Here is a 16,903-nt window from a genome sequence, read left to right on the forward strand (position 1 = left end):
TAGATTTTGGAGCTCATAGTGGGCGGGATTTGGCCGTCGTCATCTTGGAATCACGTCATTCCCGGATAATCGAAAATGGCTAAAGAGGCGGGAAATGGGTGGAGCTGGTTGCTGAAACCAAGTCCGCCTAGCGCGACAGTAGTGACAGCAGCGGCAATCCTCCTGTCACTCAAGTGGCCATGCCCTTAATTATGCAGAACTTTAAGGCTTAATATAACTTAAACGGATGAGTTATAAAAAAAATCTCCCCCTCACAGCTGACATGCAGGGTGAAATTAGCTATACCAAAACCACTTTTTGTACCAGGCTGTAAACATATTTTTTTCTGCTGTAAAGTTGGGCATTTTAACATGTGAAGTGTATGGGATTGACTCCCTTTTGCAGCCAGTCTCTAGAGGCCAGTCGATGAATTGCAGTTTAAATAATTTTTAGGGCACAAGCCCGATTATTCTTATTATTATTTTTCGTCAAGGTTTTGGGGGCTTTTGGGGCCCTTAACCCCCTGGAATTTTGAGGGCCATATAGCACACATACTTGCACGTACACATATGAAACTCGTTACACATATAGAACTCATCGAGCTGAACAACTTTTGCGCTGCATGTTATTAGCTCATCCCGACGGGAAGTCGGTTATTCAGAGTTTTGTGTAAAACGCATGCTCTGGAATTTGATATACTTGTCCTAGGTTTTTTACCCAATTACCACCAAACTTGGTCAACATGATCTACAGACATTAGGGATGACAAATTGTGAGGGGATTTTCAATAAATGTTTTATATGTCTCTCACTGATAGAATGAGATTGTTTTGGAGTCTGACCATTTACTGCTCAGTACAATTAATTAGAATAAGAAACAAATACATAAAATCTGTTAATTTGTACTAATATAATTATCTCACAAATGCTTATAGATCATTAAAATAATATCTAAAAATGGTTGCAAAAGTGGTCATAAAAAGTGTCAGTAACAATTTAAAATGAGGTCTCTTTTGTTAACATTACTTCATGCATAAACTAACATGAACTAACAATGAACAATTTATTTTTACAGCATTCATTAATTTTTTTGTATGTTATTTTACCCTATGTGTGTGTCTGTCTTTGTGTTGATCTTATGGAGTAACCCTTTCATTGCTGTAACCCTTAAATCCAGACTGCCAGAGCACTACTGTAAATCCATGTCCCCGCTGTGCATTGTTTTCCTGATGGCACTGGGGTAGCGATTGCACAGAGGGCTTGTGCCCTTCATCGCTGCTTGCAGCTATATTTCATGTTGGTTTCAATAGACAGAGCGGGAGGTTGTCGCTTGGTTTCAACACTGAGATGGCGACAAAGATCCAAAATGTATGGACTGCTGCTTTAATTATTGGTGGATATGGGTTTACACGGCAGTGTGGTCATGTGCATTATTCTCCACTTCAAAATGTTGTTGATATACAAATCTCAAAATATGTGTTATTATTATTATTTAAATGTATTTATTAGGATAATAAATCATTTTATTCACCATTACCCCATTTCAAAATGAGATCACTTGAACAGGATGTTAACACCAGGTGTAAATGAAGCCATAGTATGAATACTACATGAGTACTCTAATCATGTGACTCAATAAGGAGACATTAGTGAGTGACCCACTCCATGTGGAAAAACACATCAGCGTCTTTACCTCATATGTGTTCATTGATCTGTCAAAACTATTTGTTTCTGTAATTTACTATAGAAGAGCTACTGTATATGAAGTGTGTCTGCTCTCTTGTAGCTCTCGGAGGTGAAAGGGAATCTGTTGAAGCTGCAGGTGGAGAATGAAGCTCTACTGGAAAACAAACGACACCAGGCCACTGAGGTACCACACAAATGTTATCTATAAATTGATTCATATAACCATATTTAATTGAATCTTTGAAAAACTGTATTTCATGTAAGCATAGCCAACAATTTTGGAGATTTTGGTCTGTTATAATGACAACATGATCTCATGACGAAAACGTACCTGCGGAAACTTTTTTGCAAGATGTGAAATACATAACTCTATGTGCATTTCGTGACATATTTTTTTTTTCCTGGAACAGATGAACGTACATGTAGTACGTTTTATGTAACATTGGTTTTGTACGTGTCACCGCAGTTCTGACTTGAAATGTCCGTTGAGTTGTCTGGCGCAACCGTCGACCCCAGGGAGTTAAAGTAACATACCATCTGCATTACACCTAAACCTACCTGATAGTACGAACAAAAGTAGGGATGCACCGAAATGAAAATTCTTGGCTGATGCCGAACTAAATTAAACACTGAGCCGAAGGCCGATTACCGAACACGTTTTTTTCGTGTTTTTTCCCCCATGTATTTTGAAAGTTTTTTCCACCATTGCATAAATTAAATAGCCAAAATGTGCTTTTTTCCAGTTTTGTCTTGCTTTTCAAAAAAAAATAATTAAATCAATTACAAAACAACAATTTAGAAATATTTAACACTGAACATGTTTAACATTCTAGTAGACATTAGGGTTACTAAAACTAAAACTTTAGAAACTAAAACTAAAGCATTAGTGCGCGCCTTTATTTGATTGCTTCTATTGATTGTTCGGTATAATTTATTTGGCCTTTTTGCTTATTCAAAACAGAAAGACCTTTTTTTTGCTGTTTTCAGACGAATAATTTTGGTTGCCGAATATTCGGTGCATCCCTAAACAAAAAAAGCGAATGTGCGAATTGCAAGCGTGCCGTTTTAGTTTGTTTTTCGATCTGTGAGTCATGTTTTTGACGGGATTCATATCCAAGGATTCTGCATTCTAGTCCAATTTCGTGTGGGCTGAGCTACCGAGAAAGCTTATTACGTCCGGAATGCAAAACATATGGAGCTGTAATAATAACTGTGTACGGAAAAGATGCTTTTACCACCTCTAATGTTAATTTCTGTTGGAAACTACAGTGATATGCACTTCGTCATGAGATCAGGTAGCATAATGGAGATTGGTGCTGCACTTGAATGTCTAGTAAATACCTTTGAAAGTGAACTTGATGGCCACCTTTCTAAAAGGAACTTGGCACCAAGTCGTTTCTTTATTTAGTTGTTAGCACGAGCATAGCCTAAATTAAAAGTATAACCCTGTGCCACACAAAATAGTTTGAGATTGGTTGCAACACATCTCGTGCTTTTCAAATAGTCCGAGATCTTTTTAGCTTGTTTGTGCAGCGGTGTTGTGTGTATGAGTTTGCACTCTCTCTCTCCCTCATTAACCTGTATGGCCGTGGATCTGAGCTCTAGCAGATGTCTCTCTCTAGGGGGCTGGGTTTTATATTGGAGTTATACATAGCCATGGCTGAGGGGCTGCTGAGAAAAGGTCAGGCCTTAGTGAGCGAGTCTGATTATAGCTGGGAAATAAGTGCTCCACAGGGCTGATTGCAAGGAGGTCACCTCCACCAAGGGTCAGATTGAATGAGTGAGTCTGTGTGCACCCTTGGAAATAAGCTTCAATTGCATTAAGTTTCTCATGTCTGGCGCCGCCCTGTAGGTGGACAGAGTCTCTGCGGAGCTTAGTTCGGTTCGGACCACAGCGGAGCAAAAGAGCAAAGAGGCCCAAGAAGTTAGGAAGAAATGCCATGAACTGGAGGATGAGCTGTCCGTTGTCCGAGCCCAGCTGAGCCGGTGCAGGGAAGGGAAGCAGGATGCCACGGTGAGATTTGATAGATCACAATTTACAAACATAATCACACTGACTGTGTATCTATGTAGATGTACACTGGCCTTACCATGCAGAGATATCATCATCAAGTAGAACTTAATTTAAAAAAACTTCAATAATATCAATGATACTATGATACAATACGATTGTGCAGTGATCCTGTCAGATAGTAATACCATGGTACCGAATGATGAATATTCATAAATCACAGAATCTATATGGTATTACAAGATACTTCCATTTTATACTATTTAATATAGTGTGGACTCAGGAAGACTGTGAAAGTTTAGGGTGCGATTTGGGACAGGGCCTCTGTCATCCATATACCATCTGCTGCTTGTCATAGTCTCTGACCTCTCTGTAATGTCACATGGTCTGGGAGTCATTACTGCGGTTAATGCTATTCTGTTTATCCAGTTGACCCTTACTCATTTTACTGAGCTGTCTTAAGCAATTTTATAGACTTAAGATTTTTGGAATAGTTAGCTTTTACCATGAGAATGCATTATACTGACAGATGCTTAGGATAGAGGAACTTGTTAAAGAAAATAGTAGAAATATCATGGCTGATTACAATTTACCAGAGTTCTGTCTGTTTTATTCTTTTTTTAATAAGTTTTTTTTTTAGTGCTGGGCAACGATTAATTGCAATTAATCGCATTCAAAATTAAAAAGTTTTTGTTTATATAATATATGTGTGTGTACTGTTTATATTTATTATGTATATATGAAGACATGCATATATGTATATATACATTTTATACATATTTATACATATTTACATGTATATATTTATATTATATATAAATATATTGAATATATAAACAACATATATTTTTTAAATATATACATGCATGTGTGTGTATTTATATATATACATAACAAATATACACACACACATATATTATGTACACAAAAACTTGTATTTTGGATGCGATTAATTACAATTAATCGTTGCCCAGCACTATTTTTTTTGTTTGTTTGTTTGTTTGTTTATTTGTACTTTATTTTGGTCAGAATTACCCCTGGTTTCTTTCTCTCAGTTATCAGATCTTTTTGTTTTTATTTCATTTATTTATTTTTTGAATTTTGCATTAGATTTGACATTACACGTGCAATTGTGTATGCCAGAAAGTTTTTGCCCTCCCTGTCAGAATGTCAATGAGAGCTATACATTCTTATTCTTTGTGTTTTATGATTATCTTTTGTTCATAATATGGAGCTTTAAAGGGTTACTCCACCCCAAATTGAAAATTTTGTAATTTATCACTTACCCCCCTGTCGACAATTTAAGATATTTTGGATGAAAACCGGGAAGTTTGTAACTGTCCCATTGCCTCCTAAGTAAATAACACTGTCAAGACCCAGAAAAGTATGAAAGACATCATCAAAATACTCCATCTGCCATCAGTGCTTCAACCATAATTTTTACGAATCTACGAGAATGCTTTTTGTACTTTTTGCAGATATGCTGTTTTCGTTTGAATCAAAGCGTAAATAAACATAGAAAACGTATCCACGTTGACGCAGCTGACAGAGAACAGCATACGTAAGTGATTAACAACAAATTTTTCATTTTGGGGTGGAGTAACCCTTTAATCAAATTTCCTCTATTGAGAAACTTCTAAACATAGTAGTTTTAAGCATTACCTGCAAAGCCTTACCTTAAATCAGACCTATAATTTATACACATAGACGTCATATTGTTTCCTTAAAGGCATAGCTCACCCCCAAATTAAAATGGATCATAAAATGATGATTATTTAAACAATAATTTCTATAGAATGAAGTCATACTGTTACTTTGGATTGTCAAGCACTGAAAAATGTCTAAAAGGTACTATAGAAGTCAGGCATATTTCCGATAGTCTGTCTCAAATCTTCTGAAGCTTTACGATGAAGAACAGTCCGAAATTCTTAGTCCATTATTGTGCTCCAGTCTCATACTTCAACATATTTAAATATATATCGTCTCAACAAAGTGAAAGGTTTCCAGTGAGTAGCAAATCTATTCCTCATACAAATCTATCATATGACTTCATCTGTGAACTACTTTATTGTGCTTTTTGTCCTTTTTGGAATGAACAAAAGTCATAGAGTTAGTAACAACATGAGGGTGAGTAAATAAGGCAATTTTCATTTTTGGCTGAACTATTGCTTTTAGAATCATTATTTCTCCACTGCACAGCTGGACAATTTTGCCTTTTGAAAGACCTTCATATCAGAGGTTAAAATAAGCCCCCGGCACAAGCCCGTCTGCCCACAGATCACACCCTTCCACACTTCTAACGGTCATGATTTTCAAAGAAATGAAGCTGCGTTCGTGATTGAAACTGTGGCCGCATTATTACTCACCGGTGACTCTGTGAGTGTGTACGTGTCTGTCTTGTGTGTTTTAATGACGCATACATCCTTTATCTGCAGCCTGCACTTAATCCCAGCACTGCTGGCTCAGGAACAGATTACTGACAGCAGATGTGATGAGAGCAGAGCAGGGGAACCCGACACACACACACTCACACACACCTCCGCTTCTCATTATGACAGAACAGTGCAGCCATTTTCTCACTGCTCTGTTTGTTCTGAGCTACCATCTTTGCTCTGGTTATTGTCTCCTTCTCAAAACATTTCTGTGTTTGATGGTAAACATTTGTGAGGTGAATTTCATGATCTTTGCGCATGTGTGTTCACAGGCTGAGCAGATCCAGTGGCTGGAGGAGGAAGTGTCCAGACTGAAATCTCAGCATAGTTCAGTCAGTCAGCAGGTAAATGTCTGTACTACCACACACTCTTATTTCAGCTGTTTTGCCCATCCCACATCTCCCAGTGTTACCCAGTCAACAGAACTGTCACTTTAACTTTTTTGTTTTATTTTTGGTCTTGGGATAATTAAATATTGAAAGGCAATCAAGAGATGGATGCTTCTGAAATTAGTCTGTTTAAGGCACATCATATACTCTCGGCAATGCCCTCAAGTATGGGATGATTTTAGACTCAAAATGATTAATAGATTCACACACAATTATCCACGTACTGCTTCCATTTTATGCATGTATCTTACTAACCACAAACAAAGACTTAATTTTTGCAGTTTACAGCATTTCACACACGAACAAGACCCAGTGCTTAATTTGTAACACGTACATTCATTCACATCTCTTCTGAGTCGAGAGATCGCTACATGCAGAAATTATGATACTTTTATACAAACTATAACATTTGTATTCACAAATATGTCTCTGTTTGAACAAAATGCTGCACATTAATGTACAGTCATGGCCAAAAATTTTGAGAATTACATAAATATTGGAAATTGGAAAAGATGCTGCTTATGTTTTTATAATAGCAATTTGCATATACTCCGGAATGTTATGAAGAGTGATCAGATGAATTGCATAGTCCTTCTTTGCCATGAAAATGAACTTAATCCTGAAAAAAACTTTCCACTGCATTGTTAAGAAGGCTTCAGGGCGTCCAAGAAAGTCCAGCAAGCGCCAGGATTGTCTCCTAAAGAGGATTCAGCTGCGGGATCGGAGCGCCACCAGTGCAGAGCTTGCTCAGGAATGACAGCAGGCAGGTGTGAGCGCATCTGCACGCACAGTGAGGCCAAGACTTTTGGAAGATGGCCTGGTGTCAAGAAGGGCAGCAAAGAAGCCACTTCTCTCCAAAAAAAAAACATCAGGGACAGATTGATCTTCTGCAAAAAGTATGGCGAATGGACTGCTGAGGACTGGGGCAAAGTCATGTTCTCCGATGAAGCCTCTTTCCGATTGTTTGGGGCATCTGGAAAAAGGCTTGTCCGAAGAAGAAAAGGTGAGCGCTACCATCAGTCCTGTGTCATGCCAACAGTAAAGCATCCTGAGACCATTCATGTGTGGGGTTGCTTCTCATCCAAGGGAGTGGGCTCACTCACAATTTTGCCCAAAAACACAGCCATGAATAAAGAATGGTACCAAAACACCCTCCAACAGCAACTTCTTCCAACAATCCAACAACAGTTTGGTGAAGAACAATGCATTTTCCAGCACGATGGAGCACCGTGCCATAAGGCAAAAGTGATAACTAAGTGGCTCGGGGACCAAAACGTTGAAATTTTGGGTCCATGGCCTGAAAACTCCCCAAATCTTAATCCCATTGAGAACTTGTGGTCAATCCTCAAGAGGCGGGTGGACAAACAAAAACCCACTAATTCTGACAAACTCCAAGAAGTGATTATGAAAGAATGGGTTGCTATCAGTCAGGATTTGGCCCAGAAGTTGATTGAGAGCATGCCCAGTCGAATTGCAGAGGTCCTGAAAAAGAAGGGCCAACACTGCAAATACTGACTCTTTGCATAAATGTCATGTAATTGTCGATAAAAGCCTTTGAAACGTATGAAGTGCTTGTAATTATATTTCAGTACATCACAGAAACAACTGAAACAAAGATCTAAAAGCAGTTGAGCAGCAAACTTTGTGAAAACTAATATTTGTGTCATTCTCAAAACTTTTGGCCAGGACTGTAATTCTTAACTTTGCAGAAACCAGTTGAAAAGCATTTGTGTAGTGATTAGCGATTTTTCCAAATCTTGTACACTTTAATGAATTGCACTGGGCTTTGTTCATGTGTGAAATGCTGTGAACTGCAAAAATTAAGTCTCAAAATCCAAATGAACTGAACAAGATTGACTAGTCAAGTCGTCAAGAAATGCACACGTGTCACCTGATCCAAAAATGCACAGAATCCTTTTTACATGAGCAATTTATGATATGTTAATGCAGAACAGAACATTTTTATGCGCAAACATGTCTGTGTTTGTAAAAAAAACGTTGCACGATCATTTAATCCTGAATTACACTGACTAAAATTGAAAGGCATTTGTTTGTGGTTAGTAAAATACATGCATAAAATGTATGCAGTACATGGATAATTGTCTGTGAATCTATTAATCATTTTGAGTTTATAATCATCCCATACATCATCCCCAATGTTAGCTAAGCTTATATTTTAAAAGCAAATTGAATCAAATGTAAGCACATGTGTAATGCTTGTAAACTTCTTTATAAAGATGGTCAAATGTGCTTACTTTCATTAAAGCAGGAAATTATTATTACTTAGTTATAGTGAACTAAAACGCAAAAAAGTAAAGTTCTAAAATAATAAATTTAAAATTAAAATAAATTAAAAAACTATAAAAAATTAAGCATTTACTAAAAATTAACCAATTAACTATTAACCAACATCAGAGAACCAGGAATATGAGAATTTATTGTTGAATTACTGAAATATAAACTTTCAAAATTTTAAAACTAGGGTGGTGCTTAAAGTTAATAGTTTAGGCCAAAGGGGTTCAACTGACATTTTCCAATGACAATTCAATGTATGCACATTTTAACGGTTTATATTGGCTACAACCAATTGCACTTTTCATGAAAATTGAAAAGTGTCTGTAAACTACAAACATGGCAGACTCACAGTTAGGTGAAGAGATTTAGATAAAGAGATTTGAGTGTTTAATAATCAATAAAAGATGAAAGATGTGTGGCCAGTAACTTTTAAATGCATCAATGCAGGGCAAAAAAAAAACAAACAAAAAAATGCTTTCAGTATGTACTTTAAAATAAACAATAACTACAATAAAATAAAATATTTAGATTAATATTAACTCATATTTCATGTTTTTATTTTATGACATTTTATTTTAGCTATTTGCCAAGGAAACATGAACACAGTTTCATGTTTAGTTTAACTTGATATACTAAAATAATTAAATCTAAAAAAACAACAACTATATACCATATTATAGGGAATATAATAATAATAATAATAATAATAATAATAATAATAATAATAATAATAATGATAAAATTAAAAAAAATCCAGAAAAAAGTTTTGGCGTAAAAAAAGTATTTTAACAAATAGTTAAAGGGGCTATATGCAACTTTTTCCCCAAAATAAACGTAACAATAGCCTTTTTATTTGACCATTTCTGACTCAAACATCTCCTGATGAGCATACTGACACCTTGTCTGCTCACAGTGGGTGCACCTAAAAGCCTGTATCCTATTTTTCCTATTTTCTGTCGGGTCGGATTTTTCGCGCGCTGTCTGCGGATGTGACGTCAAGCGCGTTCATGTTAAACGTTTCAGATCACTCTGCCACCACTGCTAGTCAGCAATTAGCCTATTATTGCAAACAGACTTAGTTTCTCAAACAATATATGTATTTGACTTTTCTTACCTCTGTAAACATAATGTTGACTGCTTTGCAGCGGATGACTTGTGAAGTTTGCACGTAGGAGCGCACGCTGCGAGAGTGAGCAGAACGGAAGAGCAGTTCCGTTTTTTGGCCACAGGTGTCAGTCGCGAGTTTAAATTTCAGAAAGTTGCATATAGCCCCTTTAAAATATAATGGTTTTTTTTGTTTGTTTGGGGTTTTATGTTTTGTTCTCCCAGTTATCAGACCTTTTTTCCACCAAAAGGGCTGATTTTTGCATTGGATTTGAAATTACACATGAGAAGTCACATGATATTTGGAGATCAGGTGATTGTCTCATAAAAAGTTCTATGTTCAAAACGTGGCAGAATTTTTAATCATGTCATTCAGGGTGGAAGTACTGTCAGAATCAAACCTACTTTTTCCACATGAGCACCAAGGCTCAAGCACTAACCACTAAACCACAGTTCCAACTGTTTGTGACTCCTAATGCTACCGAAATTCAGTCTCTCACACCTAAACCACAATCTCTGCCACATGACGCCATGACATTTCTTTCTTTTTCTCCCCACTCTCAAGTCTTTGATTCTTCGCATGTCTCTGGTTGTGTCTTCGTAACCCTCCGTCCTCTTGGGGAAGCAGTGGGGACGGCTGGCCGCTTGAGCCCTCATGGAGGTTAATGGTGACTCGGGCTCCAGGTGGGAGTAATCAGCTGTGTGTAGTCCAGCAGGGGTCAGCGGGTACCAGTGCTCCCTCCCGGAGCCCCTCTCGCTCCCCTCCCTCGCCCCCTCCTTCCTCCGGCGGAGGAGTGTTAGGGCCCAGAGAGTGCCGAATGATTGCTAATAAAACATTTGATTGAGAGGAGAGCGGAGTGCCAACCATAAACAGGCTGGATTCTGCCCTTTAATTTCACCATCTCCAGAGAATTGCTTTTGCTGTGCCGCAGAGCGAGGCTTATACACAAACAGTTAGTCGTCTAGCCTAGAACTGAAGATCTAATTTTGCGCGCGCGAGCGTGTGTGCGAGCGCACGTTCGGGTGTTTGTCTATTTTGTGTTCCTGGGGACAAAAACTAAGGGCTTTTCATTTGAAATTCTCACTGCTGTAGATGCTGCCTCTACGCTGATAAGAAAAAAAACAATCATTTCATACTGCTGAGAAAATTGGCCGTAGTGCGGCTAAGATGGCAACAGCCTCGCGCCAAACACGTCGGATTCTAATTTGCTTTTTCTGTCAGGTTGAATCGTGTTGCTGAGGTGTGTGCGCGTGCATGTCGCTGACTGCATGCAGACGCTGTATTAATGCACCGTATGATTTACTAAATGCATTTTTTGCTGCACTCTCCCAGTATATAATCACCATGTTCCCCTGTAACATTCACAACAACAACAACTCTTCAGAATTTCTGAATTTCTGCATAAAACACACGCTTGCTTGCATCTGTGTGTGTGTGTGTTGGGCTCAGATGAAAGGTTAACGCAGGAGCATATATCAGACACTGGCGTGCAGTAATAAAGGGCCGGCTATAGAGCTGCTTCTCTCCTTCTGGGAACTGCGCGCATTTTTATAACCTCACTGACAGCAAGATAAAGTGCTCGTCCAATTAGAAAAATATTTGGGCGCATACCTTCCTGCGAGAGTCCTTGGCTTTTTTATTCTCAAACCCATTTTATATGGAATCTCGGGTATTTTGGTTGTTTGTTTTTTGCTCCACGAATGCGACACGTGTGTTTTTGCCCTCGCAGCATGTGTGCCGCGTTTCTCGCTTTAGAGGAGAATGATCGCACGCATCCGGTTTTTGTAAGGGCTACGGTTGCAGACATTGCAACGCCTGCGCCCTGATTAATTCTTAACCCTCGTCCGTATTCCTTCCTCCTTCTTTTAAGAATAGATGTATTTTGGGGGGCTTTTCTTACAGAGTGCATTAAAATTAAATTCTCTCTTGTTGTTGTGAAAGAGGCGCACGTTAAAAATAATTGGATGAGGGAGAGAACAAAGGGCTGCCTCTCCCTTGCGCGGCTGCATGGCCCAGCGAGGCGTTAATGCCGCGCCCGCCACATTGTTCGGCTGTCTGCAGCCATCTCCCCAGCCAGACACTCAGCGCTGCTCAAGTCACTTTTAATGTCTGATAATCAAGGTGAATTTTCAAAAAGCTGCCATTTTCAAATGATGGTGTATATATTATGTGGAGATGGGGATTTTGAAAGAGGGGAGGGGGCCGCCGGTGGGCGGCAGACGGGATGAGGGCCATGCACAGTGAAAGAGAGACACCTACTGGTTGTGGGCGGAACTGCCGGGACGCTGTTCAGGGGGTTTGACGGTTGCATGACAGATGTGTGATTGGCTTGCGTGTAACCCGTGTAGCTTGTGTGGAACGCATCGCTGGAATATGGCACTTCGAGAATTGCGGTTTCTTTATTAACTATAATGTTCGTAGTATAAATCAGTGAAAGACAGCCAGAATATATCAATATTGAATAACACATATTGTGCTTTTCAACAAAGAGGACACTTAAAAAAAAATTGTTGATGCATTTTTAGTATATTAGCAATCAACTATACATGTACGATTTATATAACTTGCTAAATGAGTATATGCAGAAATCAACTAATTTATAAAATAAGCATGGTTTATTGGTTCATTCCCAATGTTAACACACCTTTTAAAGTGTTTAATTTTGTTAATTTGCTTCGCAAACTCAATCTTTTGGCTAATGTTTTGTGCTTTGCCAGACTAACATGTGCTTCTCAATGGTTTGCACTTTCATTTGCAACTGACATATGTCAGCTTTTTTAAAATATTTTTCTTTTATGCCAAAAATCATTAGGATATTAAGTTAAGATCATGTTCCATGAAGATATTTTGTAAATTTGCTACCGTAAATATATCAAAACTATTTGTGACCCTGGACCACAAAACCAGTCATAAGGTTAAATTTTACAAAACTGAGATGTATATAGAATATGAAAGCTCAGTAAATAAGCTTTCTATTGATGTATGGTTTGTTAGGATAGGACAATATTTGGCCGAGATACATCTATTTGAAAATCTGGAATCTGAGGGTGCAAAAAAATCAAAATCCTGAGAAAATCACCTTTAAAGTTGTCCAAATTAGGTTCTTAACAATGCATATTACTAATCAAAAATTACATTTTGATACCTTTACAGAAGGAATTTTACAAAAAATCTTCATGGAACATGATCTTTACTTAATTTCCTAATGATTTTTGGCATAAAAGAAAAATCAATAATTTTGACCCATGCAATGTATTTTTGGCTATTGCTACAAACATACTCCAGCGACTTAAGACTGGTTTTGTGGTCCAGGGTCACATTTTAGATTTGTAATATGCATTGCTAGGAACTTCAAAGCATAGTTTATTGTTGGTTCATAACCTTTTAAAGTTTATCCTTTTAAAGTGTTTAATTTTGTTAATTTGCATCGCAAACTCAATCTTTTGGCTAATGTTTTGTGCTTTGCCAGACTAACGTGTGCTTCTCAGTGGTTTGCACTTTCATTTTCAACTGACATCTGTCAGCTATTTTTTTTTATATATATATATATTTCTTTTATGCCAAAAATAATTAGGATATTAGGTAAAGATCATGTTCCATGATGGTATTTTGTAAATTTACTATTGTAAATATATCAAAACTTAATTTTTGATTAGTAATATGCATTGCCAAGAACTTCAAATCAGTTAAAGACAGCCAGAATGTATGAATATTGAATAAAACATCATATTGTGCTTTGTAACAAAGAGGACACTTAAAAAATTAAATGTATTTTTAGTACATTATCAATCTGCTATAAATATATGATTTATACAACTTGTTAAATGCATACTATATATGCAGAAATCAACTAATTTCTGTTTATAAATTTGTAAAATAAGCATTGTTTATAGTTAGTTTATCCATAATGCATTAACTAATGTTAACAATCCTTATTGTAATCTGTTTAATTTAGTTGATTTACCTCACAAACTTAATCTTTCAGCTAATGTTTTGTGCTTTGCCAGAATATTGTATGATTCTCAATGGTTTGCACCTTTTTTGCCATTGACATGTCAGATTTGCTCATTCATTTGGGCAGTAAAGATGGAGCCAGCCATTCGCCACTGTACTTGATGTTGCACCACACTTTTTACGTCGGCTTCACACATACAGCTTTAGCATTTTAGAAAAATGGGGTGATTTCTGGGATGTTATTTCTGGGAATGTGACGAATTTTCCTTCAGTGTTATTTTAGCGTAATTGAGATACTGTAGTTTTGAGATCTTTTAGTTTTTATTAATATTTTGAATTATTTTATGTTAATTTTTGTTAATTTAATGTTAATTTTAGTTAATGTTTTAGTCTTTTTTGGGGGTTGGCATGTTTATTATATATTTATTCATTTTTTCATTTACTAAAAAATGTTGCTTTGCCCATATATTTTTTTTTTTTAATTTAATTTAATATTTATTTCAATTTTATTTTTTTATTTATTTTTTTGTCAATGCTATAGTCCGTTAATACAAGCATATTTGACCAATAGCATGCAAGCACTGGATATAATCGACCAATTGTTGCATACGAGTGCATACATAGAATGTATGAAGACTGTAGAGAGCATTTCGATATCGATAAAAATCCCAGAAATGTTTTCAATTTAGAAAAGAGTGGTTTGGTCCAAGAAAAAGAAGACATATAGTCACCTTAATAACCAATGCTAGTTTTTGCAAATGTACATTTCTAGTCGTTCATTACTGTGGTAAAGTCCCACATCATTACCTTAGTGTGTAGCAACCAAGCTCTGGCTCACTATACATCCTTTTTTTCTTTCTGCAGTGCTTCTGCATTCTCATTTTTCACCCCAGCGTGCACCACACCGAACGCTGCAATACATTACAGAGGTGAATGTATGCAGCACGTAGAACGTAATAAGTGTGTATTTATTTCCTCCAGACTGATTTACTCTCCCCTGGCTTGGAGGTGGGAGAGGAGAACAACCATCTGCAATGAGCTTGATGTATCAGATCGCACTGTTTTTTGCACTACGATGCTTTTTATTACTACATTGTGGCTGTTTTTGTTATTTCTGACTGAATACAAAAATGCGATGGAAGCCTGAAATTGCCGCTGAGGTTTGTGAGGGCCGTGACACAACAGGGTCCAAATGCATTATCCTCTCCATAAGGCCTCAGCTAGTGATAAAGATGGAGAAAAAATACTTTCTTTGCGTTCTTAGAAGAAAATGGACGAGTAAAAAGCCTTTGGTCCGGTGTGTCTGTTTTTGTCATTGATTATGAGAGCAGTGGGGTTTGTTTTAAGATGCCTGTCTTCAGTGGACTGACTTAATGCACCGGCAGAGCGGGGGAATGTGAACGAGGAGGACAGGAGCCTGCGTCTTCACTTCTCTTTCATGAAGAGGCCGCTGCGGACGTGACGTGCTTCCTGAGAAGGATACTCGCCTCTGTGCGTGTTTGTGACTGCGAACGAGGACGAAAGTATCTTTGAGGCACACAAACATTTATAAACAGAGAGGGAGGCTTTTAATGGGTCACAACACAGGGTTGTCAAGGGTATATGTGGCTTCAGTACTAGTGGATGTGATTTCTGACTTGTTGATCGACTGTGCTGCTCTGAATCAACAAAAAAGGAAGTTGAAGCTCATGTCATGTCTTTAAAGGGGTTGTTTTGCAGTAAATGCCATAGAAGAACCATTTTTGGTTCCCCAAAGAACATTTCAGTGAACAATTCTTAAAAGAAAAATCTAAAGAACCTGAATTTGATCAGTTCCATGGATGTTCAAGTTTCTTCATGGAACCGTCAATGCCAATAAAGATTTTTTTAAGAGTGTATAGACCAATCAGTCTACTATGGGTGGAGCTTAATATATATTATTTTAATTTTGAAATTTAATATGTGACCCTGGAATGCAAAACAAGTCGTAAGTAGCACGGATATATTTGTAGCAATAGCCAACAATACATTGATGGGTCAAAATTATAGATTTTTTTTTTTATGCCAAAAATCATTAGGATCTTAAGTAAAAATCATGTTCCGTGAAGCTATTTTGTAAATTTCCTATCATAAATATATCAAAACTTGGACAACTTTAAAGACGATTTTCTCAATATTTTGACTTTTTTTGTACCCTCAGATTCCACTGTTGATCTCGACCATATTGTCCTATCCTAACAAACCATACATCAATGGAAAGCTTATTTATTCAGCATGATGTATAATTGACCCTTATGACTGGGGCCATATATATATATGCCTTAAAATTTTAAGTTAAATCAACTTAAGTCATTTCAACTCACAAGTTAAATCAACTCATTTTAATTGTAATTAGTTAAAATGACTTGTAGTTTTAAGCTGATTTAACTTAAAATTTTAAGGCAGCTGCTGAACTTAGGTTTTTAAGTTGAATCTGGTGAAAACTTTTTACAGTAAGTTAAGTAAATTAAGATTTATACATCAGCTGAATAAAAAAGCTTCCCACGGATGCATGATTTGTTAGAATAGGATAATATTTGGCCAAGATATAACTATTTGAATATCTGGAATCTGAGGGTGCAAAAAAATCGAAATATTTAGAAAATCACCTTTAAAGTTGTCCCGATGAATTTCTTAGCAATGCATATTACTAATTAAAATTTAAGTTTTCATATATTTATGGTAAGAAATTTACAAGATATCTTCATGGAACATGATCTTCACTTACTATCCTAATGATTTTTGGCATAAATGAAAAATCTGTAATTTTGACCCAAACAGTGTAATGTTGCCTATTGCTACAAATATACCCATGCTACTTACGACTGTTTATTTGGTCAAGAGTCACATATGTTTATTTGTTTGTTTGTTATTTTAAAGTAGCTCATTGTGTTATGTGATTAATTGATTTTAAGTTCATTTCATCTATTGAGGCCTACAAGTTTAGCCATATGATCTCCACTGTTTTCACTCCAAACTCATGGTATTGGTTGAGTCAGTGTTACTGTGTTGGACTGCAAATGCGCAAGCATTAT

The 16,903-nt window shown here is 36.9% G+C and overlaps 1 protein-coding gene across 1 annotated transcript in view; it reads left to right on the top strand.

The window, feature by feature from the left end:
• The window catches only part of pmfbp1 (polyamine modulated factor 1 binding protein 1), a 210,144-nt gene that overhangs the window by 91,903 nt on the left and 101,338 nt on the right, over positions 1 to 16,903 (top strand). The window contains exon 4 of the mRNA XM_073835679.1: positions 6,380 to 6,451. Coding sequence (XP_073691780.1) covers positions 6,380 to 6,451 — 72 coding nt within the window. The remainder of the gene's footprint in view (positions 1 to 6,379; positions 6,452 to 16,903) is intronic.

Source organism: Garra rufa, chromosome 3, assembly GCF_049309525.1.
Source record: "Garra rufa chromosome 3, GarRuf1.0, whole genome shotgun sequence".
Lineage (NCBI taxonomy): Eukaryota > Metazoa > Chordata > Actinopteri > Cypriniformes > Cyprinidae > Garra > Garra rufa.